The following is a 26,441-nucleotide window of genomic DNA, read 5'->3' on the forward strand; positions in this document are numbered from 1 at the left end:
GTTAATGGATATTTAAGTTGCTTCCAGTCTTCGGCTATTATAAACAGTGCTGTTATGAACATTCTTGTACGTGCATCCTGGCGCATGTAAGTGCATATTCCTGTAGTATTTCTTCCAAGGAATGGAAGTGCAGGATTATAGGGTCTGTATATCTTCAGCTTTAATAGATTAGGCCAATGTTTTAAAAAAAAAAGATCATCGCACCAATTCATACTCCCGTCAATATGTTTCGAGAGTTTCAGTTGATCACGTGCTTGCCTACACTTGGCATGGTCAGACTTTTAAATTTTTGCCAATCTAGTGGTGTGTTGTGGCATCTCATGGTTTCAAATTTGCGTTTTCCTAACTACTAATGCTAACAAAGTTGAGCATCTTTTTCTCTAGTTGCTAGGCTTTAGTATTTCCTCTTCTGTAAAGTACCTATTCAGGTTGGTTGCCCATTTTTCTATCAGGTTGTCTTTGTCTTAGTGATTTGTAGGAACGATTTCCACATTCTGGATACAACTTATCTTTTCCCATTTTGTGGCTTGTATTTTTCACTTTATGGTTTTTTTTTTAATTGACTTTATTTTTTAGGACAATTTTAGATTTACAGAAAAATTGAGAGCATCGTACAGGGAGTTCCCATTACCTCACACTCAGTTTTCCCTATTACTAACATCTTACATTAGTATGGTACATTTGTCACAATGAAGGAACCAAAATATATGGATCCATTATTATTGACTAGAATCTATACTTTATTAGGGTTTCCTTTTCCTGTTGCAGGACCCCATCCAAGATCCCCCATTACATTCAGTTGTCATGTCTCCTGAGGCCCCTCTTGGCTGTGACAGTTTCTCAGACTTTCCTTGTTTTTGATGATCTTGACAGTTTTGAGGGGCACTGGTCAGATATTTTGTAGGATGTCCCTCCCTTGGGATTTGTGATATTTTTCTCATGATTAGACTGGGATTATGGATTTGGGGAGGAAGGCCTCAGAGGTCAAGTGCTATTTTCATCCCATCATATCAAACCACTCTCAACGTGGTTTGTTACTGTTGATGTTGACCTTGATCACCTGGCTGATGTGGTATTTGTCAGATTCTTTCCCTCCCTCTCACTCTTCCATTCTGTATATGGGGTCTTTTGAAAAGAAATTCTTAATTTGAATTGAGTGCAGGCTGCACGGTCTGGGGGCATGGCATGATCTTGGCCTCCACAAGTCTCCCTGATGGCTGATGCACAGGGACCTGGCCATCTCACTGTGGTCTCTCTGGACCACTCAGAACTTCCTGTTGGAATTAATGGGGGGTGGAGAGGGCAGTGTAGCAAACTGTATTATGTATTCTTTCAAATCTTCTATCTGGAGATTTGGAACCTGTCCTTTTGGAACTCAAGAGCCAGAGATTTAACATTTTTGTTTTCTGGTTCTTCTCCTTCCCTCAGGGCAATGCATGGCTGGAGTCCTGGGCTATTTGGCCTGGGAGGAGAGGTGTGGTGAGAGTGGGGGAGGAGGCTTCTTTTAGGCTAACGCATGGATCATTACTTCAAATATTATCCTGCCACACACACATCCACCTCTAAATGCTTCAGTGGAAAAGTTAACAGCACATCCCTGGTTGTTTACTGAGTGCTAAAGATTGAATCAGAAGGGCTGTATTCATAAAAGCAGAACTGCTGACGATTCAGAATGTGACCTTGAGTACATATGCCCTCCCCCAGCTTTCAATCTCTCCATCTATGAAACAAGGAGAAGGCTTCCTACAGTGTTTATCCTGCTGAATTCCAAGGATATAAGCAGGAGCAATGCTCCTTTAAGACCTCAGATGAAAAGGAGTCTTAGATTTAAAGGATAAGCTATTCACCCCTCGCTCGAAAAAGGATGTTATTTCTTAAGACATAAGAGTATGGAAGATTGTGAGATTTTGAGGTTTTTCTTAGGAGGGGTGGGGGGAAAGAGGCAGGATTTATTTATGTTCCAGTCTATAATATTTTTGGTCTGCTTCCAATTAAAAGAAATAAGAATGTCCTAGAACTCTTTCAAGAACAGAAAAATTCATCTCTTTCCGTTTCTTAGGCTGGATGAAATTGCAGGAGCTCTGCCCCACTTTTAGCTGATTATGCCACTAAATAAGGTTTTTTTTTTAGACCAAGTTTTTTCAGGGCCTTTGGTCTAGAACCTGTTCTAGGATATGTAGCAAGATGGACAAAGAATAAAATGTTAGTTGCTGTGAAGAGAAATGACTCCATCATGCTTGAAAATGAAATGAATTTTTTTTAAAAAAAGATTGCATTCTTATCGATATTTATTTTTTTCAAGCCAGTCATTTTAGAGTTGATGTTTTGAAGTTAGCTGCTTTAGACAGTTTTGGGAATCTAACAATTTCACATTCCTAGTGAAAAAATATCCCTTCCTGCTTCAGATTTCTTTAAAGTCACATTTCTGCAAATTCTCCTCTGAAAGAATGCAAATTCAAGAGTCAACAGTTCTCTAAAGTTGAGTGAGAAAATCCAGATTCCAGTCCCTAAACTGAAGGTGGGTTTGTTAAGCATAATGGGTTCTAGAAAGTTCAAACCCAAGTATGGGACAGTGTTCTTCTGATTCCAGTTTTCACCTGTGCAGGTTTTCCTAGGATAGGTCTGCTACCCGAGAGACTCCTGGGGTCATGGCTTTCAACTCAGTCTCCTTTTTTCTCCCTCTGTTAATCCAGAGAAGAAATGGAGATTGAAACTGAGGAAACAGTAAGGAAAATTTTCCCCAACTTTGTCCAGCATCTGTGAACAATACAGTGTGAACAATACTGTGTCTCTCCATTTCCTAACAATTGGAGTGTAGTTCTTTCATGTAACGTTTCACATCCGTAATAAACATGTCCCTAATTGATTTTTTTTTAGCTATCTGCGCCCCTCCCCAATTTCTTCTTTGGTTAAACTTAACAGTTAATGCTGAACCTAACAGGCTCTCTCCCTGCCACAGCTTAGTTTTTGCTACCTGAAAGAACCTCCCCACCTCCCATCCTTGCAAATTGAAACCGTATCTGTCTTTCAAGGTCATGGACTGGGGTATCATTTTCTGACCACAGATGATACACTGTCACTTCTTGCTTCATATCCTAGGTAAAACAAAACAAAACACAACAACAAAACCATGAGACGTGTAAAGGGAGGACCCTGGTCAAATTAGTATGTCTAGCCTTCATGGAACACTGAGTGACTGGATTAAGGAAGTAATTAACTAAAGTTCTTGTCCCATCACTCCTGCTAGATGAGGAAATCTTAGGTACAGTTGCCAGATTTAGCAAATCGAAACGCAGGGCGCCCAGTTGTATTTGAATCTCAGATAAACAACGAATACTTTTTTTTTAGTATAAGTACGTCCCATGAAATATTCACGACATTTATGCTAAAAAGTATTCATTGTTTATCTGAAATTCAAATGTAAGTGGGCGTCCTGTAGTTTATCTGGCCCCCCTACTTGGAGGGCAGGGGTTTCCCGAGGCGCCTGGCTTCCGCCCAGCAGGTGCTCAGCATCTGTGTAGTTGTTAGAGCGAAACCCAAACCAGTCTTGCAGCTTCCACAGCTGCACCCGTAGCGGGGCGGAGCCACGCAACCGGGAAAGTCACCCTGGTTGGAGACCGTCCCCCTAGACTAGCCAAAGGGTCCGCACCCGAGAGGCAGCCCCACCCTGTGGGTTCTCTGGACCACTCGACAGGCTCCATCATTGCCCCAGCTCTCGACCACCCGCCCTACCCTCTATCTCGTGACCGGTCGTCACGGGCCGGGGGCGGGACTGCCCAGGTCTTCAATCGCTGTCTGCCATTGGCAGGGCCTTCCATCCATCACGTTGGGCTCTGCCCATCACGCTGACGTTTCCCAGGCTCTGTCGGTCTCGCAAGCCGCGGCGTAGCCAGCAATTGGTGGAGGAGGCGGCAGCCGTCCCGGCGGAGGCGACGACGGGGTGGGCTCAGGGAGTCCGGACGAGCCCCAGCTGGTCACCCCCTCGTGCTGCGGTGGTCGCTCGCGTCCCGCCGGCCCGTGCCGTGTCGCCCTGCACTGCTGCGGCCGCCGCGGAACCATGGCTGTGCTCGTTGTGCTCCTGTCCTTGCTGGTGGCGGGTGAGCCCTGGGGGGCGAGCGGGGCGCGCACTCCAGGAGGCCCCAAGCCGCGGGGCCAGGGGCTCGGGGGCGGCGGCGGGTGGGAGGCAGTGGGGCGGGTGCCGCAGTGCAGGCAGCCGGCGGCGGCCTCACCCCAGCCGCCTCCCTCTCCGCCTTCTCTCCGGGCCGGCCTGTGGCGGCGAGGCCTGGCGGGCTGCCGGGGCCGGGTCGGGCTGGGCTGGGCTGGGCTGCGTGGGGGCACCTGAGCCGGCTTCCATTCTCTGCCTGTCTTGCAGTGGCCTCTTCCGCCTCGGAGGACCGGGATGCATTTCTCAATCAGCTGTTGAACCGCAGCCCTCCGCTAAGAAAGGAAGGCAGATTTCTCAGCTGCTGCATTTCTTTACATTTTCCTAGAGTTTTCATTTTTAGCGGTTGTCATCAGCAATTGATGACCCCCCCCCCCCCGGCAATGTTTCAGGATGCAAAAGTTGGAAATGGAGTAATTGTTGTTGTATGATTATTTCTCAAGGCGAATTCAAAGTACTTCTCAGTAGTTTGCCATAGTCTAGTTCCCCATTTTAAGGATTTGAAAACTAAGATGTGAGTCACGTCCTTAGGGTCGTATATCAAAATAAATGGTAGCTTTCTTGATGGAACGTTGGTGGAACGTAGGTTCCCTAGCATTGAGCAAGAGGATTCAGCATTCAGCTCATATTTGGCCTCTTACCATATATCATGTAATTCATTTAATTTTACAGCAGTCCTTAGAAGAGGGTATTACCCCCGTCTTACAGAGTGACCAAGCATAGATAAATTACTCAATAGCACACAAGTGGTAAGCAGCTGAGCTGGAACTGAACCCAGATCAGCTGGCTGCAAAGCACGGGCCTTTCCAAGTATATGTGTTGTGGCACATGTGTGGGAATGTGGGAGTGATGGGGGCTGGGGCTGGGGGCACAGACAGTGGTGAACAAGAGGCCAAGTTGAGAGCAGTTTGGAGGACTGAGGCTCTGTTCCCCAGTGTGTCTGTTTAAAACCTAGAGGTTAAAAGTCTGTGGGAGGCCTGTGCCTCTGCTTTGTGAGGTGCTGAGACACCCCACTTTGGAAATGGTGGTTTAGTTCTGCATGGAGGTATAGACCTTTGGTGTTTGGGGGAATTTGGAGGTCTTCTCCATCTTTTGAGGTACCGAGTGTTGTATGTTGATGATAGTTACACTTATTTTCATGCCCCTAAAGTTTTTGGGTGGTTTTGTTCCTTTGGTCTCTGGCTCCGGCAAGGTTGTTCTGATTTATCTAGTAAATTACCTTGGGAGAATTTTTTATTTTAATTTTTTAAATTCAGGTTTTGAAATGTAAAAATTTGATACTGGGATTTAATTGAACATCTTGCTGAAATTCCATGTTTTAATGTTATGATTGGTATTATTTTGATTTAGTGAGGTTTAGGGGTTTTTGTTTGGGTTTGGTTGGAGGCAGAATAATTGCTTCTGTACGTGGTTTGAACCTGCTTTCCTCACTGGAATAGTCTAGTTCACACAGACCAAGAATCTGATCCTGTCAGTTTCTGCTTTGCGTGGTCGCGTCAGATGACTTTAAATTACTATTTTCCACAATGACTAAATGTGATTTAATGGAAAACATCTTTAAGAGATCTGACTTCTCTATTTGAGGAAAAAATATAAATCCTTTAAATGGTGTTACCAAACCAGAGAGAGACTAGGGGAAGGGAACTAGGGTTATGAATACCAGGTCATGAGGAGTATTTGAAAAAATTCAGATGTTTAGCCTGGAGAGGAAAGGCGAACACATGGAATTTGACGAGCTATCATGTTGAAGAGGGATTCGATTTGGTCACTGATGCCCCAGAGCTCAAAAGTAGGACCTATTTATTTTTTCACTCGTTGATTCCATCCACCATTCATAGATCACAGCATGATGTGGTGGGAGTTCCCAAAGGAAGGGATACTTAACCTCTAGCCCAGACCTCAGCGGCTGGGGGATATTTCCCTAGACACAGTGCCTCACAGGCAAATGTGTGAAAGATTGGGGTTGGAAGAAAAGGCATTTTTGAGAGAATAGCATGTGTAAAAGCACAGAGGTGTGAGAGCAAAAGGGCAAATAGCTTGGTGGGGCCGGAATGTATAGCGGTTAAGTAGGGGAGATCCAGAAGGAAGGTTTGGTGAGGTGCCTCTGGATTCTGTCTCAGAGGCTCCGGGCATCCACTGAAGGTGCATGAGCTGAAGGGGGCGTGTGCAGATCTGTATTCTGACAAGACAGTAGGATGGCTGGGTCCAAGGGTGGCATGACAGGCCAGAAGGCGGCCAGTCTGACAAGCCTCGGAAGGCCTGAAGTGGGGAGGGCCTGGTGGGGGCCCTGGACGTGGAGGGGAAAGGACTCGTGAGATAAGATGATGAGGAAAAAATGGACAAAATTCAGTAGTAGGGTAGCTGTGGTGCTGAGGAAGGATTTTTTGGGGTGAGGTGGGTAATTAGGTTTATTTTTTTTTTTAGTGGAGGTACTGGGGACTGAACCCAGGACCTGGTGCATGCTAAGCACGCGCTCTACCCGAGCTCTACCCCTCCTCCTTGAGGAAGAATTTAAAGATGACTAATTCGAGCAGCTGGGTGGAAGGTGGTGTCATCCTCTGATACAGAGAATATAGGAGGAATGTGTGGCAAAGTGGTGAATTCACTTCTGAACCTGTTGATTTTGAAGGACCCATGAGACTGAGAAAGAAATGTTCAGCAGACTGCTGGGTGTGTAGGTCTAAGGCTCAGGGGAAATCTAGTAAAGTAAAGAAATCTAGAAAGTAAAGGTCTGGGGATCTGGGAGCCATCAGTGTGTTTTTGGTGTTTGCAGCCTTAGGGAGTAGATGGGCTCAGCCAGGGAGAGACTTCGATGTAGAGTGGAAAGTGAGGGTCAAGAATGGAGCCCTCAGGATCTCCAGGGTGGAGTGCGCTAGGTGATACTGAGATGCTAGAAGAATGCACTGGAAATTCCATTTATCTCTCTTTTTGGGGCGGGGGTGGTAAACAAAGTTTATTCTAGGAAGAGCGACTCATTGAGAGATTAAACAGTTTTAAAATTTGCATATACGTACTGTTCATTGTTTCTAATAACAGTTTAGAGCTTTAGCTTTTTAAACTTACATAGTTACCAAAGGAATAAAGCCAACCACAAAATAAGAATCAACAGGATGCAGTAATCCAATCATAAAGGACAGTCAAATGTGCTTACACATGTTCAAGAAATCAATCGTCTTAAGTTATAAATAATAAGTAGTTCATTTGTGTCCTTTTGATATCATATGGCATTTTTCTTTCTCTGGCTTACTTCACTTAGAATGACGATCTCCAGCTCCATCCATGTTGCTGCAAATGGCATTATTTATTTTATTTTTTATGGCTGAATAGTGTCCCATTGTGTGTGTGCACATATATATGTACATATACACCACATCTTCTTTATCCAGTCATCTGTTGATGGACATTTGAGTTGTTTCCTTGTCTTGGCTATTGTAAATAGTGCTGCTATTAACACTGAGGTGCATGTGTCTTTTTGAATTATATTTTTCTACGGGTATATGCCCAGGAGTGGGATTGCTGGATCATATGCTAAGTCTATTTTTAGTTTTTTAAGGAACCTCCATACTGGCTACACCAATTTACATTCCCACCAACAGCGTAGGAGGGTTCCTTTTTCTCCACACCCTCTCCAGCATTTATCATTTGTAGACTTTTTAATGATGGCTTCTGGCTGGTGTGAGGTGATACCTCATTGTAGTTTTGATTTGCATTTCTCTAACAATTAGTGATGTTCAGCATCTTTACATGTGCCTGTTGGCCATCTGTATGTCTTTGGAGAGATATATATTTAGGTCTTCTGCCCATTGTTTGATTGGGTTGCTTGTTTTTTGATACTAAGGTGTATGAACTGTTTGTATGTTTTGGAAACTAGTCCCTTGTCAGTCACATCATTTGCAGGTATTTTCTCCTAGTCTGTAGGTTGTCTTTTCATTTTGTTGATGGTATCCTTAGCTGTGCAAAAGCTTTTAAGTTTAATTAGATCCCATTTGTTTTTGCTTTTATTTCCATTACTCCAGGAGCTGGTTCAAAAAATATATTGCTTTGATTTATGTCCAAGAGTGTTCTGCCTATGTTTTCCTCTAGGAGTTTTAGAGTATCTGGTCTTACATTTAAGTCTTTAATCTATTTTGAGTTTATTTTTGTATACGGTGTTAGAGAATGTCCTAATTTCAGTCTTTTACAGGTAGCTGTCCAGTTTTCCCAGCACCACTTACTGAAGAGACTGTCTTTTCTCCATTGTGTATTTTTGCCTCCTTTGTCATAGAGTAATTGAACATAAGTGCATAGGTTTATTTCTGGAATTTCTATCCTGTTCTGTTGATCTTTGTGTCTGTTTTTGTGCCAGTACCATATTGTTTTGATTACTGTAACTTTGTAGCATAGTCTGAAGTCAGGGAGTGTGATTCCCCCAGCTCCGTTCTTCTTTTTCAAGACTGTTTTGGCTATTCGGGGTCTTCTGTATTTTCATACAAATTTGAACATTTTTTGTTCCAGCTCTGTGAAAAATGTCAATAATTTGATAGGGATTGCAGTGAATCTGTATATTGCCTTGGGCAGTATGGCCATTTTAACAATATTGATTCTTCCAATCCAAGAACACAGTATATCTTTCCATTTGTTTATGTTGTCTTCAATTTCTTTCATTAGTGTCTTACAGTTTTTGGAGTACAGGTCTTTTGCCTCCTTGGGTAGGTTTATTCCTAGATATTTTATTCTTTTTGGTGAGATGGTAAATGGTATTGTTTCCTCTCTCTCTTTCTTTTGGTATAGTAATGGTCAGATATTTTTGTAGAATGTCCCTCTATTTGGGCTTGTCTGATATTTTCTCATTATTGGGAAGAACACTAAGGTACCTTATCCTTTAAATTTTTTTCTTTTTTGTGTGTGTTGCAATATACTATGAATATACAGTCTTATTTTACTACAAATGTAAACTTTTAAGTAAATATGTATATTGGGAATACTTTCAAATTTTGTACTGAAAGGTTGAAATCTTAAAAAGTTTGGACGTCACTGCCTTAAAAGATGGGAAGGGGAAGAAACTGAGGAGCAAAGCAGCCAGAGGGGCTGGAAGGAAAGCCAGGACCCAGGAGGCCAAGGCGGGAGAGTTTCAAGGAGGGAGTGGCCAGTATCAGATGCCTGGGGAAGCTACATAAATCAAGGACTGGAAATTGTCTTGGGGACCTGAGTGGCGTGGTGGGCTCAGAAGCTGGGGATTAAGTAGCAGACCTGGGATCATGAAGCGGAGGAGCCGGTGGTGGCCTACTGCTCTTCCGGGATTCCTGTCTAAAGGGAAGCAGAACAGATGGAGGCGGGCAGGACCAAAGGAAGGTTTCTGTGATTTGGATTTTAGAGCGGGAGCCCCGGGCCTAAGCATATTTTCCTGCTGAAGTGAAAGAGCCAGGTGAGCGGGGAAGACGGCCGGTGCCAGGTGTGGCTCAGTTCATTCACTAAGTCCATACGGATTTGTTGAGCACCAGCACCTGGGCACAGTTCTCGCCCCAGGGATGTGGCGGGAACAAGACAAACCAAAACCCCAGACCTCAGGGAGCTTGTAATGTACAGGGCTGGCTTTTTACGTCCCAAACCATATAGCCACCGAACTCCTGGTATATTATCTGTTCCAGAATAGAGACTTAATAAACACTGAATGAATAATTCGGTAGGTAAATAAGTGATGGCCCGTTGAAGGCTGGACCATGGTATATTTTAGACTGGAGGGGGGCCGTCCCTGCCAGCATCTGAAGGGAGGAGATAAGGACAGGCGCTTGTGCAGACCAGCTTGTGATGGGGAGAGGAAGCAGGTAGCTGGAGGACTTCCTACACGGTCTCTTGAAGCTGGAGATGAGGTTATCTGGTGAGACTTGAGTCGGGAGTGATAAAATACAAGTGGAAAGAAGTTGGGAAGCCAGCTTCCTAAACTTTTTAAAGGTTTAGAATGTTGGGACGGTGGAGATGATCGCTGGCAAACGTAGTGTTTCTAAGGTGAACCAGCGTCCGCCTTCACCGGTCAGATTCAGGCAAAGAACGGGTGGCTGTCAGGTATCTCAAGCTACCTGCATGAAGCAGCAGTTTCTCGGCACAGGAGTCCTTGACTGGAAGATTTTCTAAAGCTCTCGGCTCCTGGAGGGCTGTCTTGCAGGCGTGGAAGTGGACTCTGAAGTTGAGGCAGTGTAATTCAGTAGAGCTTTGCTGGAGTTGAGTGAGTAGGGCTGCATCCCCAGACATGGCGGTCTCTAGACCCCGTATCATTCTTCAGGTGTGTATGGTGTTCTCAAAGTGTCAGTCTCTTGCTGCCCCATTTTCCTTAGAGTTTGCGCTGCTACTTCAGGGAACCAAAATGTCTATCAGTTACAGACGGCCATTCCAGCCTGCTAATTTTTTGGTCTGCCTTTGGCTAGAACAGTTTGGAAATTCCTGCTCTGGTGGCTGTGCTGAATGGAAACTCGTAACTGTCTGTGTTGTATCAGCACCATCCTGAGGCCTTTTAGTTACTGTCAGTCCTGCAACACCAAAACATTTACTGTTGTTTCCAATTTTATTCCCATACCCTGTAAGCGGTACTTTCCTCAGGTCAAGAGAGTAACACTGATGCTTTATTAAACTCCAATTTTCCTGTTCTAGGCATGGCCAAGATTTGTTTTGGACTTGGAGCTAAGCTTTTCATAAGAACGTGAAAGTTTCCATTAGCTATTTGTCCTTGTGTAATCTAGACATCATTGGGTTAACTCATGATGGGTGAAGAGGCCAGATACTGCATCCTTAGCCTTGGAGGGCCTATAAGATAGTCCCTTTATTCTCATTCTTCACCTCTTAACCCCAGGTCCTGTACCCCTAGATTAGCTGACTTTATTATTACAGAACACCTTTTCTCAGCCTCTTGATATGTCCATTGGAAATACTATGTCCTGGACTTTGTTTCCAAAGTCTGAAGTATCTTCCATTCTGATTGGTAATGTGTCCCTCCCATTTGACAGTCCTCATTTCACTAGCTTTGCCTATGGGACATAAAGAAAGATAATGATCTATCCTAAGATATACTAACCTGAAGTTTTATTTATTTATTTAACTTTTTTTTATTGAGTTACAGTCATTTTACAACGTTGTGTCAAATTCCAGTGTAGAGCACAATTTTTCAGTTATACATGAACATACATACATTCATTGTCACATTCTCTAGAGTGATATACTAGGAATTTTACGAATTTGCATTTTGAAGAGAGCATCGATGGTAGAAATAATTTAGAGATTTCAAGTTTCTTTTTTTCCTTTTTAGTCTGTGCCAGGGTTTTGGTTTTTGTTTTTTAAAATCTGGAGAAGTGCTACTGAATTCTTGCCAAATTGCTACACGCCCCCATGTAAGGGCCATCTGTAGAAAGGTATCTAGGTCATTAGGAGAATTCTGTTTCATAGTTGTATGTTTGTTACAGCAGAATATGTGGACCTTAAATTCTTACAGTGATACTTCGAAAAACAATTTGCTGATGTTTAGGATTCAGCATTTTGTCCAATCAAAATTGAGCACACTGTCAGTGGAGAGTGGGAGAGTATGTATTATTTAATAATTTTCAGTGTGGGTACAAGAGATTTGCGATGCTGATCATTTATTAATCTGCTTTCTTTTCAGGTGTCTTAGGGAATGAGTTTAGTATATTGAGATCACCAGGGTCTGTTGTTTTCCGGGATGGAAACTGGCCTATACCAGGAGACCGAATCCCAGACGTGGCTGCACTGTCCATGGGCTTCTCTGTGAAAGAAGTATGTGTATTTTAAAAATATATTTGGAGCTGCTTCTGGAAGCATTTTTTGTTGATTTCTGCTAATAGCCCAAGAAAGCAACAGGCAAACATAGGTACAGATTACAAAAGTAAAAAAGCTCATTTGTAGTCAGGGAGATTTTTGGTTAAGTGCTCCAAGCTTGGTTATGAAACTGAATCATTATAAAACATTAACCATGTAATTGTATATTCATAGTAGTGATGCTCTTTATATATAAAAGAATGCATCTGTCCTACTATTAATAGGGTGTATAATTTTACTGTTTTTTCCCCAGTACACATGATAGATTTGTGTCTTAGCTTAGGCTACTATTGCAAAGTACCACAGACCGGGTGCTTTGTAAACAACAGACATTTATCTCTCACAGTTCTAGGGGCTGAAGTCGGAGACCAGGGTGCCAGCATGGGAGGGTTCTGGTGAAGGCCCTCTCCAGGTTGCAGACGGCCAACTTCTTGTTCTATCCTCCGAAGGTGGAGAGAGGGTGAGCAAGCCCTCTGGAGTCTCTTTTATAAGAGCTCTAATCCCGTTCATGAGGATTCCATCCTTGTGACCTAGTTACTGCCCTGAGACCCTACCTCCTAATACCATCACATTGAGGGTTTAGGATTTCAATACATGAATTTTGAGGGGACACAAACATTCAGTCCATTGCAGTTTGTTATGAATGATACAGTGTATACACATCTTACCTGAGTTTAGGAAAACAGTGTGGTCAGTAGCTGTGGGATAGCCTCGGATCTTGGTTTCCCACAATTTCCCCATAACTGGCTGCTTATGTGATTGTAGCTGGGTGGGTGGTGGTGGGGGGTCCTGTCCAGTCAGTGAGAGATCTGAAAGCTCAGGGCTGGAAGAAAGGAGATGTAGTTTGTTGGTGCTTTTGATGTGGCCTCTAGATATCCTTAGTGACCCAGAGGAACATTCTTCCTAGGTCCTGAGGGCCCTTGAAACCAGAAGTAATGCTTGGGAACTGCCTCTCTGCTTGGCCTTTGGGTGGAGCCCCTGAGCTCCTTTTGTGAACCTGACTGGTTGTTTAGGTTCAAGGATGAGATTTTACCTAGTTCTTTACGAACTTAAACTTGACTACAAATGGCTGTCAAAACAACCTTTGGAAATAATTACTAATAAACTAATATGAGTAAGTAGACCTAGCGTCTAAAGAATGTTTTAATGGTAGTCTTGCTCTGTCACTGAGAAAGAGAAAAGTGATGCTGTGTATAAGGGCATGTGAGAGAAGAAAATGTCCATGGTTATATGAAGAAGGGAATGTTTCATAATCTGGAAAAGTACCTACATTTTGTTTACTTGCCTGCTTTTTTCCACAGAAGGTTTGAGATGACTTCTTATTAGACTATATTGTTTCAAATGTGTAGAAGTTTAAGAAAATGAAGAAGGTAGAAATCAGCATCCTCAGCTAGGTTGCAGCTACTGCCTGAAATAAAAACGTTTGCTGTCCCAGTGAGTTTTCACTGCCAGTGTCATCCCAGAAGCCCTCAGTTCTGCTGGTTAGATGTTATTGGGAAATGGTTTCCTGAGTTGATAATTGAGCACGCTTTCATGCTTTCCAACGTTTAGGACCTTTCTTGGCCGGGACTTGCAGTGGGTAACCTATTCCACCGCCCTCGGGCTACCGTTATGGTGATGGTGAAGGGAGTGGACAAACTTGCTCTACCTCCTGGCAGTGTCATTTCGTACCCTTTGGAGAATGTGAGTATTTATTATAAAAAATTAAAGGGGTGCATTTAAAATTTTGTCTTGTCAGCTATCATTATGGATTGTGTTCTAAGCACGCTTGCCTTTTACACTGATAAGATAGTTTTTTTAAATTATATGATGGTTGTAAATTTATTGAGACTGGGCTGTTTCCTATGGATGAGAGTATGTACTTTCTAAGGTAAGAGGTAGAGAAACTGCCCTATCTGCCAAATAGTCAGAGGCTTGAAAAAGAGAAACTAGTTGAGGGTGTATCCTGCTGATGTTTTTGGGGGGCATTATTTTGTCACCTTCCCTTCAGAATTTTATCATTTTTGTGTAAGGAGGAGCTGGCTTGCCACCCTTGCCCATGGGACCCAAAGAGTCCCCTCAGAGAAATCAGAACCACCAGCTTGTGCTGTGCAGAGTCGTGTGCTCCAGATTCACACGGCCCGCCCCACACAGACACCTGCACAGCCCAGGGTTCCTTCGGTAGAAAAGAATAGAAGAAGAGTTGAATTTACCAGACATTTTAAAGAAAAAATGCCATGAGAGAGTCAGCAGGCGCAACAAACAGAATTCATCCCCCTAGAACTATAAGTAATAGACCAGTCTCAAAAAGAAATTTGAAAATACATACATTAAAATGTAAAAGAGTTAAAGGAAGGGAGAGAAACTAGAGGCACTTAAGAGATATTTTTGATATGTGGTGCTTTCATTGATGTTCACATAAAAATATTTTGTAATTTATATTGACTTTTTAATTAAAAAAATTTTTTTAAATGGAGGTACTGGGGATTGAACCCAGGACCTCGTGCAAGCTAGGCATGCGCTCTACCACTGAGCTATTTCCCTTTCCCTCATATTGATCTCTTTAACCCATGAGTTATTTAGAAGTGTTTAACATGTGGGTTCTTTCAAAATAATTTTCAATTTTTCAATTTCTAATTTCGTTGCATGTAAGACTGGTCTGTATGATGCTGATTGGGGAGGGCAGTAGATTTTTTTTTTTTTAGACTTTCCTGTGGTTTAATATAGATTATTTCAAAGCACACATGACATGATTACAAAAAAATGACCATGCACTAGGTCACAAGGCAAATCTCAATGGATAATAAAGAATCTGTATCATATAAAACCACCCTCTCTGACCACAGTGCCCTTAAAGCTGAAAACAATAACAAAATGTTACCTTAAAAATATGTTTAGAAATGGTAGAGACAAAAGATATGACTCCTCGGGTTTAGTGCACACTGAAGTAGGCTAAAGCCAAATTAGCACCTAAATATAGCGAAATTGAAGAACCATCAAGGACACTGCAAATGTTAAAAGTTAATCAGAGAGAAAAGACACTGTTATGACAAAGGAAAGAGAGGAAAATGATCACAGATTTCTCATCACTGCCATTAGGGGCCAGAAGAGCAAGAAAGGAAAAGCAGTAATTGTACAGTATGAAGCTAGGCTGAGAATACTGTTTAAGTAGTCATAGTGAAAGGATATGGATCAAATGAAAATTACAATACAACTATTGGGAAGGTGGAGAGAGAAACAGTGCATGTGAGGGGCTAGGGCTGTGGTTGGTGATGTGGGAGAGCTAAATCCTCATTTTCTATAATGGGCAGTAAATAGATAATGCTTAAAATTGAAAAATCAAGATGTAATATAAACACATCATTTAGAGATGGTAGTAAGAAGAAAAGGAAACAAAGAATTTGAAAGTGAGTGCTATAAGACAAGTAGGCACCTAGGATGTAATACTTAGCATGATGACTATAGTTAACACTGCTGTATGATACATGCGAAAGTTGTTTAGAGAATAAATTCTAACAGTTCACATCACAAGGAAAATTTTTCACTTTATTGTATTTACATGAGATAGATGTTCACTGAACTTACTGCAGCAGTCACTTCACAATATATGTTAAGTCAAACCATTATGTTGTACCATTATGTCATACACCTTATACAGTGGGGGGGGAACTGGGGAGGAAAGAGAGTGAGTACCCTCAGAGGAATAGGAAAGGAAGGGAGGGGCAAACTTACTTTTCATAGGAAGCCTTATAAACTATTTGTCTCTTTAATCCACATGTATAATTCTTAATTTTAAAAAAAGTCAACAAGAAAAGATAGTTGGAATAGATGTACTCTGAAATAATTCATGGGTTGAGAAAAGTACAGCAGAAGTTTTGAAATTATTTGGAACTGAATATCAACAAGTGTACCATATATTACAAAAAATTGTGGGGTGCAGCTAAAATGGTAAGAAGAGGGAAATATATAACCTTAAATGCACATGGTAGATAATTTTAAAGATTGGAAATTAATGAGCTAAAGAAACCAGAAGAATTTCAGAGTAAATGGAAGGAAGGGAACAATAAAAATGAAAGGCATATTAATTTTTAAAAAAAATCTTCACAAAGATTATTTATTAAGTAGTTTGTTACGTGATTTCTGTGACAATCATTCTACAAGATCCCTTTTAAAACAGTATGTTAAAAATCCAAAATATCACTAAGATTTTCATTAGCCTACAATACAAAACTAAACATTTTAAAACAGACTAGCCTCATTTTTTTTTAATTTTTAAAAAGTATGTATTTAATTGACATATAGTCCATATACAATGTTGTGTTAGTTTCTGGTGTACAGTAGAGTGATTTACTTTATATATATATATATATATATATATATATATATATACACACACACACACACACACACACACACACACACACATTCCTTTTCATGTTCTTTCTCACTAGAGGTTACAACAAGATAATACAGCTCTCTGTGCTATACAGTAGGTTCTTGTTGCTTATCTATTATATATATATAGTAGTTAGTATCTGCTAATTCCGAAGTCCTAATTTATCCCTCCCCTTCTTCCCCTCTGGTAACCATAAGTTTGTTTTCTATGTCTGAATCTGTTTCTGTTTTACAAATAAGTTCATTTGTTTAATTTTTTAGATTCTGTTTTTAAGTGATATCATACAGTATTTTTCTTTCTTTGGCTTACTTCCCTTAGTATGATAATCTCTAGGTCCATCCATGTTGCTACAAATTACATTATTCTTCTTTATGGCTGAGTTGTGTGTGTGTGTGTAATACCACATCATCTTTGAGGTTTGATGACTAGAGAAGTCTGAATTCTTTAGCTTTTGTTTTTATTAAGCTTTTGATATCGCCACTAAATCTGAATGAGAGCCTTCCTGGATAGAGTATTCTTGGTTGTTAAGTTTTTCCTGTTCATCAATGCCACTCCTTTCTGGCCTGTAGAGTTTCTGCTGAAAAAATCAGCTGATAGCCTTATGGAAGTTCCCTTGTATGTTATTTCTTGCTTTTCTCTTGCTGATTTTAATATTTTTCTCCTTATCCTTAATTTTTGTCAATTTGATGACTATGTGCCTTGGTGTGTTCCTCTTTGGGTTGATCCTGTGTGGAACTCTGTGCTTCCTGGACTTGGGTGACTGTTTCCTTTCCCAAGTTGGGGAAGTTTTTGGTTATTATCTCTTCGAAAATTTTCTCAGGTTCTTTCTGTCTCTGTCCTCTTTCTGGGACCCCTATAATGCAAATATTGGTGTGCTTCATGTTGTCCCAGAGTTTTCTTAAACTATCCTCATTTCTTTTCGTTCTTTTTTCTGTTCTGCAGTAGTGATTCCCACTAATCTGTCTTCTAGGTCACTGATCCGTTTTCCTCATTTAGTCTATTCTTGGTTCCTTCTAGTGTGTTACTCATTTCAGTAATTTTATTCTTCAGCTCTGGGCATTCTTTGTATCTTCCAACTCTTAGCTAAAAACTTTGCTCCTGTGCATCTGTACTTCTCTTGAATTCTCTGAACATCTTTGCTATCATTTCTCCAAATTCTTTCTCAGGTAAATTGCCTATCTCCTCATCACCTATTTCTTCTTCTGGGATTTCTTGTACCTTGGCCTGGAAGATATTCCTCTGCCACCTCATATCGTCTTTCTATTTGTATTTTTAGGTAGGTTAGTTACATCTCACAACCTTGGAGAAGTGGCCCTCTGTGGGAGACGCCCTGTGTGTCCCAGCAGTACACTCCTCTCTTGCCACCCAAGGGCCAGGGTCCAGACAGTGCCAGGGTAGAGTCTGGCCTGTGTGCGTGGATTCCTTCCACAGGGTTTGGGATTGTTGTTTTCTTACTTCTGGTGTGTGCCCCCTGGTGGGTGAGGCTGGGCTAGAGGATTATGCAGGTTTCCTGGTTAGAGGAATACCTGGCCACTGCTGGGTGAAGCTTGGTCCTGGACCTCTGGTGGGTAGGGCTGTGTCTAGGGCTGTGTCTAGAGGCATCTGGCTCAGGAAGTCTGCTGATGGGTGGGGGCTACGTTCCTACCCAGTATGTTGTTTGGCCTGAGGCTTCCCAGCCCTTAAGCCTACAGGCTGTTGGGTGGGGCTCAGTCTTGTTGCTAATGATCCAATCATAGTGTCAGCCTCCACAAAAGCTAATGTAGGTGAACACTCCCAGAATGTCTACCACCAGCTTTTTGTTCCCTGAGTGAGCCACGGCCATCTCCTACCTCCCCATGAGACCCTCCAAAACCAGCAGGCAGGTCTGGCCCAGGTTCCTATGAAATCTCTGCCTCTGCCCTTGGACCTGGTGCACGTGAGTTTCCATGTACGCTTCTCGAGCAAATGGAGTCTCCATGTCCCCCAGTCGCGTGAGGCTCCCAGAGCCAAGCCCCCCTTGGCCTTCAGAACCAGATGTCCTGGGGTCCCCTCCTCCTCCCAATTCCGGAAGCCCAGGCTGGGGAGGCTGAAGTGGGGCTCAGAATTCTCACTCCTGTGGGAGGGCCTGTGCGACTTAATCTTCAGCTGTGGGTCATCCACCTGGGGGGTATGGGGCCCAGTTATATCATGAGCACGCCCCTCCTACCATCCAGCTGTGGTTCCCTCCTTATGTTTCCAGTTGGAGATCTTTTTTGCTAGGTTCCAGTCTTCTTTTCCGATGGTTGTTCTTAGCAGTCAGTTGTGGTTTTGTCGTAGTTGTCTAGCCTCGTCTAGCCTCGTTTTACGGGAGTAGAAGCTGTGAAAAGAGCTCATGTTGTTGCTTGACCCTGACTGACTGCTTGTAATACTTCCGCTGGCAGTAGGTGGTAAGATATAAGGCTCCCAGGGAAGAATCCGTGCGTGCGCGCGCGCACACACACACACAAACACAGAATGCCTTAGAATTCCACTAATTTCATTAGAATCTCAAGTCCTACAGATACACATAGAGTTTCCATCTTCTCTAGGACAAACATGCATATTCTTACAATGTAGGAGAAGAAAACAATCATGGGAATTTAAGCATGAGCTTTTTCCTTTTTGAGTTTAGCAGTCTATGTAATTTTTTCTTTTCCTTTACAGTTTAGTGCTCACCTGACTCAACAGCTTCTCCAGTTTGCTTGCTAGGGACATGTTACCTTTAATCTTCAACCTTCCTGCCACGAGTGCCATTTCACTAGGTGAAAAGAGGCTGGAGAGTTTGTGTTACATGTTCTTGTATCTCCTTGTATCTCCTCCAAAGCAGGAGGAAGTGAACTGTGTGATTGCAAAATGAGAGCGCTTGTGGCTGACTCAGGGAGCTTGTAACAGTACGCTTTTGCAAGTCTGAACTCTCTTCCCCTTCTTCAGTTACTCATTAACTTACTTTAAGAGAATCTTGGGAAGAGTTAACATGCATCTTGAGTAAGAGAAACAATTGATTTCACTTCACATTTATTTCTGCCTGGCCCACGTTAACTTGCTACTTACAAACATGAGCCTTTATAGTAAAGGGAATTACTGGGGAAAAAAATCACTGTAAGAAATTTCCATTAAAACAAAAGCACTGCTGCTATACTGCTTGTTTAAATAAGTAATATTGAGAATAAAATAATTTTTTGAGGGGAAAAATTACCATAATTTACTTAAAAAATAATATGAAGCAAAAACAGTCTATGGGAACAGAATCCAGAATGTTGGTTGCCCTTAGGGGTAGAGAGAGTGGGTCGAGAGGCTTGTAGGGTGCTGAGAGTGTTCTGTCTTGTTCTGGTCAGGTTATATGAGCATATCCATTTGTAACTATTCTTTGAGCTGTTACTCTAGGATTTGTGCAGCATATTATATGTATGTTACACTTTATAAAAAATTCAAGAAAAAATTTTTGTCGCAGTTGGCTATTTCAGTTTATTAATATTATGTGGTCTTAAGGTAAATTTCACATTCAAAATTCTCGTGAAGGTAAATTTCACATTCAAAATTCTCGTGACATACTTTATGCCTTGCTTTAGAGTCTTCAGTCTGTCTTAAGACCAAACCCTACATCTAATTGAACATTTTTTAAATTTTGCAATGAAAAATGTGGTCTATTTCTCTTTCAATTAAATTCTTCAAATTCCTTTGCAATGAAAAATGTGGTCTATTTCTCTTTCAATTAAATTCTTCAAATTCCTTTGTCCTCTTAAATGCAAGTTAGTACATTATTGTAGAATACAGATTCATTGTGGCACATTTAATCAATATTACTGCTTAAAATACACAAACAATCACCAGAAAATGATGGTTTGTGCAAGATAGTGTTTTGTCCTTCATTTTGCAAGTTATTTCCCATTTAGGCACATTGTGGGACACAAATTCAGTGCCCCACTTAGAGGGCTGTTTAATCTTCTCTGCCCTCAAAAGGGCTCTTTGTGTTTGGATGTGATTTGGGTCTCTTGAACTTCCATAGAAAATGCTGGTCCTTTTTTTTTTTTTTAAGGCTCTTTTTAAAAAATACTGTCTAAATGATTTTTTTAATGGAGGTAGTGGGGATTGAACCCAGGATCTTGTGTATTGCTAAGCATGCACTCTACCACTGAGCTAAACCATCTCCCCTCCCCAAGTGATTTTTCTTCTCACTTTGGTTCAGACAATAATTAAGGTCTTACTCTTAAATTTCAGGCAGTTCCTTTTAGTCTCGACAGTGTTGCAAATTCCATTCACTCCTTATTTTCTGAAGAAACTCCTGTCGTTTTGCAGTTGGCTCCCAGTGAGGAAGTAAGTGTGATACAGTTTTTATTTAAAATGCTTTTAAAAATAAGCTTTCATATGTAGTGAAAATTTAAAACTAATTGTATGAAAAATGCTGACAGACCTCTGTATATTGGAATTCATCTATAGGATGTAACAAAATTTTGGATTCTTCTTGCAGAGAGTGTACATGGTGGGAAAGGCGAACTCGGTTTTTGAAGATCTCTCAGTAACGCTAAGACAGCTCCGCAATCGACTGTTTCAAGAAAACTCTGTTCTCAATTCACTTCCCCTCAGTTCTCTGAGTAGGAACAATGAAGTAAGTAGAGCAGTTATTGAAAGAGTAAGTGAGTATCATGACTAATTTCTCAGTCTCCTGACTTTAGCACAAACTTGAATTTTTAGAAAATGAAGTTTTGCAAGTTTGCTGCTGGAGGAGATTCTTCTTTCCATCATCATTTTTAAATGACTCATGAATAAACTGACTTTTTGTGAGTTGAGCTGTAGTAAATAGTATTACATTCTGGCATAAGGGTTGCCACCAATGAATCCTGACAGGCCAGAAGTCATAGTGACTGCTTGGTAGCTGGTGCTGTGTGGATCTGGTAACGTGGGAGCCGTTATTCACTGCCACTTTGATGTGTTGCCTCATTTTTCTAATTCATTCTTGGTAATACAGTGGAGGGAGCCACCCTTACTTTTGACTCCTGTATGTCAGCTCACCACCTGTTCATGCACCCTCTTAAGCACATGGCAGGCCACCTTTGTGGGAGCCTCCCTTGTTTACCTACTCTGGGTGACCAGGGCCACCATCTTTTATTCTTCAAGGGATGTGAGCAAGTTAGGCTATTGGCAGGAGTTTGTTGCAGTGTGCCAGAATATTATGATGCCCTGAGGGAAAACTACTTCGAAGTTTGGGTGCTTTATCAAAAATAAATAGTGGTAGTTACTGTGCTGGAGAATGACCATCACCTTTTTGTTAGGAACCAATGTTTTAGAAGCATTTTATGTTGAAATGAACCTAGTAAATGGAGCACAGTTGTAGAAATGCTTAATGTTTGTAATATCCTGTGCCTTGCTTGAGAAATGGGAAATACAGATCTCGGATGTGTATTGAAATATTGAAAGTAATGCTTATTGGGGTTTTTTTTTTTTTTTTGGCAGGTGGATCTCCTTTTCTTGTCTGAACTACAAGTGCTGCATGATATTTCAAGCTTGGTGAGGTGGTAATTGTGGCATTTCAGGGAGGGAGGGAGGAAGGAAGGGACTCACTAACTTGTAGCCCGGCATAGCTATGGAGCGGCTTCTTCAACTGTTAATAGGAGACAACTCCAGATCGCTGTGTTTCCCAGTAATTTATCTGCTTCCTTTTGTTTATTCTCCTAAGTTGTCTCGACATAAGCACCTAGCCAAGGATCACTCTCCTGATTTATATTCACTGGAGCTGGCGGGCTTGGATGAAATAGGGAAGCGTTATGGGGAAGACTCTGAACAATTCAGAGATGCCTCTAAGATCCTTGTTGATGCTCTGCAAAAGGTAAACTATCAGTGGGGTGTGAGCAGTTCGAGTATGACCACTTCATTTTTAGCCTCTTAACGGGAAACCCTGCTTAGTGAATTACTGTTGATTGAAGTCTTTTACGCACCTTCTTTGAGGGACCTCTAATTTTAGTGACTGAAACTGGAGTAGCTCAAAGATGTACTTTGGGATGGCTCACTTTCTAATGCTGGCAGAGGCAACACAGAAATGATCGCTAACTCTAGCATAATACTTTTTCTTTTTATCTTGGTAAAATATACATGATATAACATTTTTCTTTTGAATATTTAGTATATGTTGAATCTTAACACTTTCCTGAATGTTTTAACATAATCAAAACTTTTAAGACTTGCCTATTTTAGAAGTGTATTTCGTGAGCCCTTAGGTAACTGGATTTGTTCTTGTAGGTACACAGCTTTGAAAATAGTTTTAGTCAGTGTTTTGAGATTATAGTAATGTCAGTAACTGTTCAGTTTGCAGATGACATGTACAGCCTTTATGGTGGGAATGCAGTGGTAGAGTTAGTGACCGTCAGATCCTTTGACACCTCCCTTGTGAGGAAGACGAGGACGATCCTTGAAGCAAAACAAGTGGTGAGTACATTTTTAGATCCTGCTTTAAAATTGTAAAATTAACTCTAAAAACCCCACTAAATCCTGTATCAGGTCGACATGACTGAGCAGTCAGTAAATCTGAAAAGCAAAACAAAGGTTTCTTACTCACCTAGATACGTTTTGCCAGTGATGCTTAGTTCTTTGGGGCTGTGATCAGATATTGCAAGACTTTGTTAGGGATAAAAGCAAATCCGTCAGAGCCAATAAGGTTGTTCAAATATGGGTATTACAAGGAAACATCAGAAGTTAACGTGAGGGAGTGGTGTGGCTTGGTGTATGCGGCTCTCTCAACTTGTGAAAACTGCTTTTCTCAGAGGTACGCTGTCTTTGTGGGATACTTTCTCATTTTCCTGCTACATACACTCTCTCTAATTTGATTTAATTCTACAGTTTTTTGGCCTGTATCTTGCTTTGATTTTTAAAGTGTTTAGAGGATCACAGGGATCATTCTCCCCTTGGGGCCCATTTGCAGCCCCCAGTCTGCTCAGTGTTACTGATTGCAGTGTGGGACTGAGTGAGACGGTCAAAGGTAATGTCTGTTCGAGATAATCTAGATGTGACTGGCTTGAGATTGTTCCATTCTAAATAGGAGTTGAAGGACCTGTGTTTAAGACAGTATGGCAGGCCAGGCTAGCAGGCTAGACAACTCAAAGAATTTTCCCACTATAGAGCATCTGGATATTGTATCTGTTCTATTGCAGTTGCTCATGGTGGGTATGTGTCTAAGAGGCTATATGGAAGCCTCTTGACTTACAAATAGAGTAGTTTCTGAAAGGTTGCCATCACCTCATTTATAAATCAAAAAAAGAAAGAAGGAAGGAAAAAGATGTCTTCAAAGGTGAAATCCTACAATGTCTGCCTCAACTCTAAGCTGCCCAGATGGAACACGCATGTCTGTGGATTCATCCTCTCCTTAGTTGCAATAACTATCTTAAGTTTAAGGAGAGAGCGCTAACAGTTTAAGGAAACATTTGAGTGCTCGTAGTGTGGCGTTGCTTTCTTCTCCATCCTCAATGCTCCCACCCGACTACCCGGTCCCTCTGCTTCCCCTTCCCAGATCCAGCCTATGCACAGTCATCAAAATTTTCTTTTTAAGACAAACCTGATCATGTCACTCACTTTTTGCCTGAAACTTAACAGTGGCTACTCACTGACCACAGGCGCAAGGGCAGATTCCTCATCGCTTCCCTGCCTCCAGCTTTCTCTCCTGCTACTTTCCTACTTTTTAAATTCTCTAGCCACAATGAGCTGTTCCCCAAACAATGCTTTTGCACAGGCCTGGAGTTAACTCCACCCCCAAGGTCTAGCAGATCTCTCTTCAGGACAAATATGTGTTTGAATGAACCATCATTTGTTTTCCCCTTTAAAATTAAAAAATTTAAGCAGATCATACATATGTATACAACATGTAATACTAGTTGAAGAATAAAAATATTTAATACTACAAAGCCAAAGACAATACTTGTTCCTCTGAAGCTCCCTCTTGTCTTATTCCTCTACCCTCCCCATTGAGAGGTTCCTGCTGCCCTGAATATGAATAATGTTAACCATTCCCTTGCTTTTTCTCTACAGTTCTTAATACTTATGTATTTATCCTTAAATTATGTTGTTTGGTTTTGCCTGTATTTGACTCTTATATGAATGGAGTCATACTGTATATATTTTTCTCTGAGTACAGGCCTCAGTGTTGTTTTTACGAGCCACGCAGGCTGATAAATACAGCTGTAGTTCAGGTCATTTCACTGCTGTGTGTCCTGCTGTATGAATGTGCCACGATTACCCATTCTGTCACATGTCTTGGTACACATGTAGAAGTGTTCCCCAGGGTATGAACTGGCTAGATGACAGTATATGCACACTGTCGGCTTTATTGGTGTTGCCCAGTTTTCTTAGTTTTCTTAAGCAGCTGGAGCGCTTTGTACTGCTGTGACAGTGCTGTGACAGTGCGCTGCTTATCTTCTCCATGAAGGCCCCCCCATTCTTGGTTCCTCCTAAGTAGCTCTTATGCCACTGATCATTGGTTACATCAGTGAGTCATAGTGCTCAAATTGGGATAATTTCCTCACTTAACATTCTTCCCTCTTGATTTTCTTTCTTTACTGTAGAAGGACTCATCAACTCCCTATAACCTTGCATATAAGTATAATTTTGAATATCCAGTGGTTTTCAACATGGTACTTTGGATAATGATCACCTTGGCCTTGGCTGTGATTATCATCTCTTACAATATTTGGAACATGGATCCGGGATATGATAGCATCATTTATAGGATGACAAACCAGAAGATTCGAATGGATTGAACTTTCCTTATGCCAAACTTAGAAAAAGGATTTGGAAATTAGCTGTTTTGTTAAATCTTTTTAGTGTAGTTTAAAGTAGATAGTACACCTTAAATTTATAAAAAAGCAAATTTTGTTCTCTATCTTGTGTGCCTGTGATATTCTTTTAGAGTAAATTATAGTATTGATGTGAGCTGATTTGTGTGATATAGATTCCATAATATTCTCAAATACTATGATATAAGCATTTAATATAATTTCATTCCATTTAATATTTGGAAATATGCACTGAAATAAATGTAAAACATTTAGAATAGTTTGTGTTATTTATGTTTGGAAAAATGCACTGAATTTGAAATGTTTGACTTCCTTAACACAGGACAGGTGAAAGTGGTATTTGGGCTGTTAGATAGTATGAAACATTTGTAAATGTCTTAATGCAATGTAAATATCTCTGAAACAAGAGGCAAAAAGTTTTTAATTTCAAGCAGCTGGAAATTATGAATGTGCTTGTACAGATTTGGGAACCACATCTGATTGACAGGTAGCTGTTTTTTAATGTTCTCAAAGTTTGGTGATCTGAATGGTCAGGTGTGGATATTCAAGATACTACACTGATCTTAGGAGGAGAAACTAGCTTTGTGGAGTTATAGATGCTTGTAATTATGTGCACAGAAACAAATTTGGGGGACATCTTGGGGCATGAATATAAATTCTTTTTATTTCAGTAATTTTTTCCCCCTATGTAAGTTACTATGGTTTGTGGTACAACATCTTTCTATAGAATGTTAAGTCGAAGTAGGTGCGCCCTACTTTTCATGTGGAAGTGGACCAATGTCTATGAAGAGTGACAAATAAAGTTAATAATTCCAAATCTGTGTCATTTCAATACTAAATCTATTTCATATTGTAAAAGCCTAACTAAACAGGGTTTTATTTAATCAGAATTGGCTGTTTTGTTACATAATTTTTTTAAACATTTATTTATTCTCACTGCTTTCTGAGATTCTTGTACTGAATTTATAGACTATATGATAAATTCACACTAGACTTTAGGTAGGGAAGGCTTAAGTTTCCCTATAGCATTTAAAAAGGTAAATACACAACTAATTGGTTAGAGTATGAAGGACTATCTACGGTAAAGGCTTAAGGTTATAACGTTTTAAATTCTTACAATTAAGACTTACCTAATTAGAATTTTAAACTTCATGATTATATAGCTAAATTATTTTAGTAGGAGAGTTGTGCTGACCTGCCCTGCCCCTGGGAACCCTATTTGGATTTAGTCTCAGCTGTTTTTGCCTCTTCTTTGCAAAGATCATCACATTATTTCTAAATAACATGTTTGAGAAGATGGAGTCTATGTAGTTGTGTTTTCTACCACTTA

General features: G+C 41.1%; 1 protein-coding gene across 1 annotated transcript; it reads left to right on the forward strand.

Annotated features, from left to right (window-relative positions):
- The first annotated feature begins 3,842 nt into the window (after positions 1 to 3,842).
- ATP6AP2 (ATPase H+ transporting accessory protein 2) lies at positions 3,843 to 25,928 on the forward strand. Its single transcript, XM_074358829.1, has 9 exons — positions 3,843 to 4,097; positions 11,790 to 11,920; positions 13,514 to 13,645; positions 20,553 to 20,648; positions 20,803 to 20,940; positions 21,786 to 21,839; positions 22,009 to 22,158; positions 22,635 to 22,754; positions 24,881 to 25,928. Exons 1-9 carry the CDS (start codon positions 4,058 to 4,060, stop codon positions 25,073 to 25,075), a joined length of 1,056 nt encoding a protein of 351 aa, XP_074214930.1. The 5' UTR covers positions 3,843 to 4,057; the 3' UTR covers positions 25,076 to 25,928.
- Positions 25,929 to 26,441: the final 513 nt, after the last annotated feature.

The sequence above is a fragment of the Camelus bactrianus genome, chromosome X (assembly GCF_048773025.1).
Source record: "Camelus bactrianus isolate YW-2024 breed Bactrian camel chromosome X, ASM4877302v1, whole genome shotgun sequence".
Taxonomy (NCBI): Eukaryota; Metazoa; Chordata; class Mammalia; order Artiodactyla; family Camelidae; genus Camelus; species Camelus bactrianus.

Excerpts from the sequence above, each read along its gene's own strand:
- ATP6AP2 (XM_074358829.1), top strand. The coding sequence starts at position 4,058 with ATGGCTGTGCTCGTTGTGCTCCTGTCCTTGCTGGTGGCGG. Across the intron at positions 11,921-13,513 it reads TGGGCTTCTCTGTGAAAGAA|GACCTTTCTTGGCCGGGACT; the intron begins GTATGTGTATTT and ends TCCAACGTTTAG. Across the intron at positions 22,755-24,880 it reads TCCTTGAAGCAAAACAAGTG|AAGGACTCATCAACTCCCTA; the intron begins GTGAGTACATTT and ends TCTTTACTGTAG.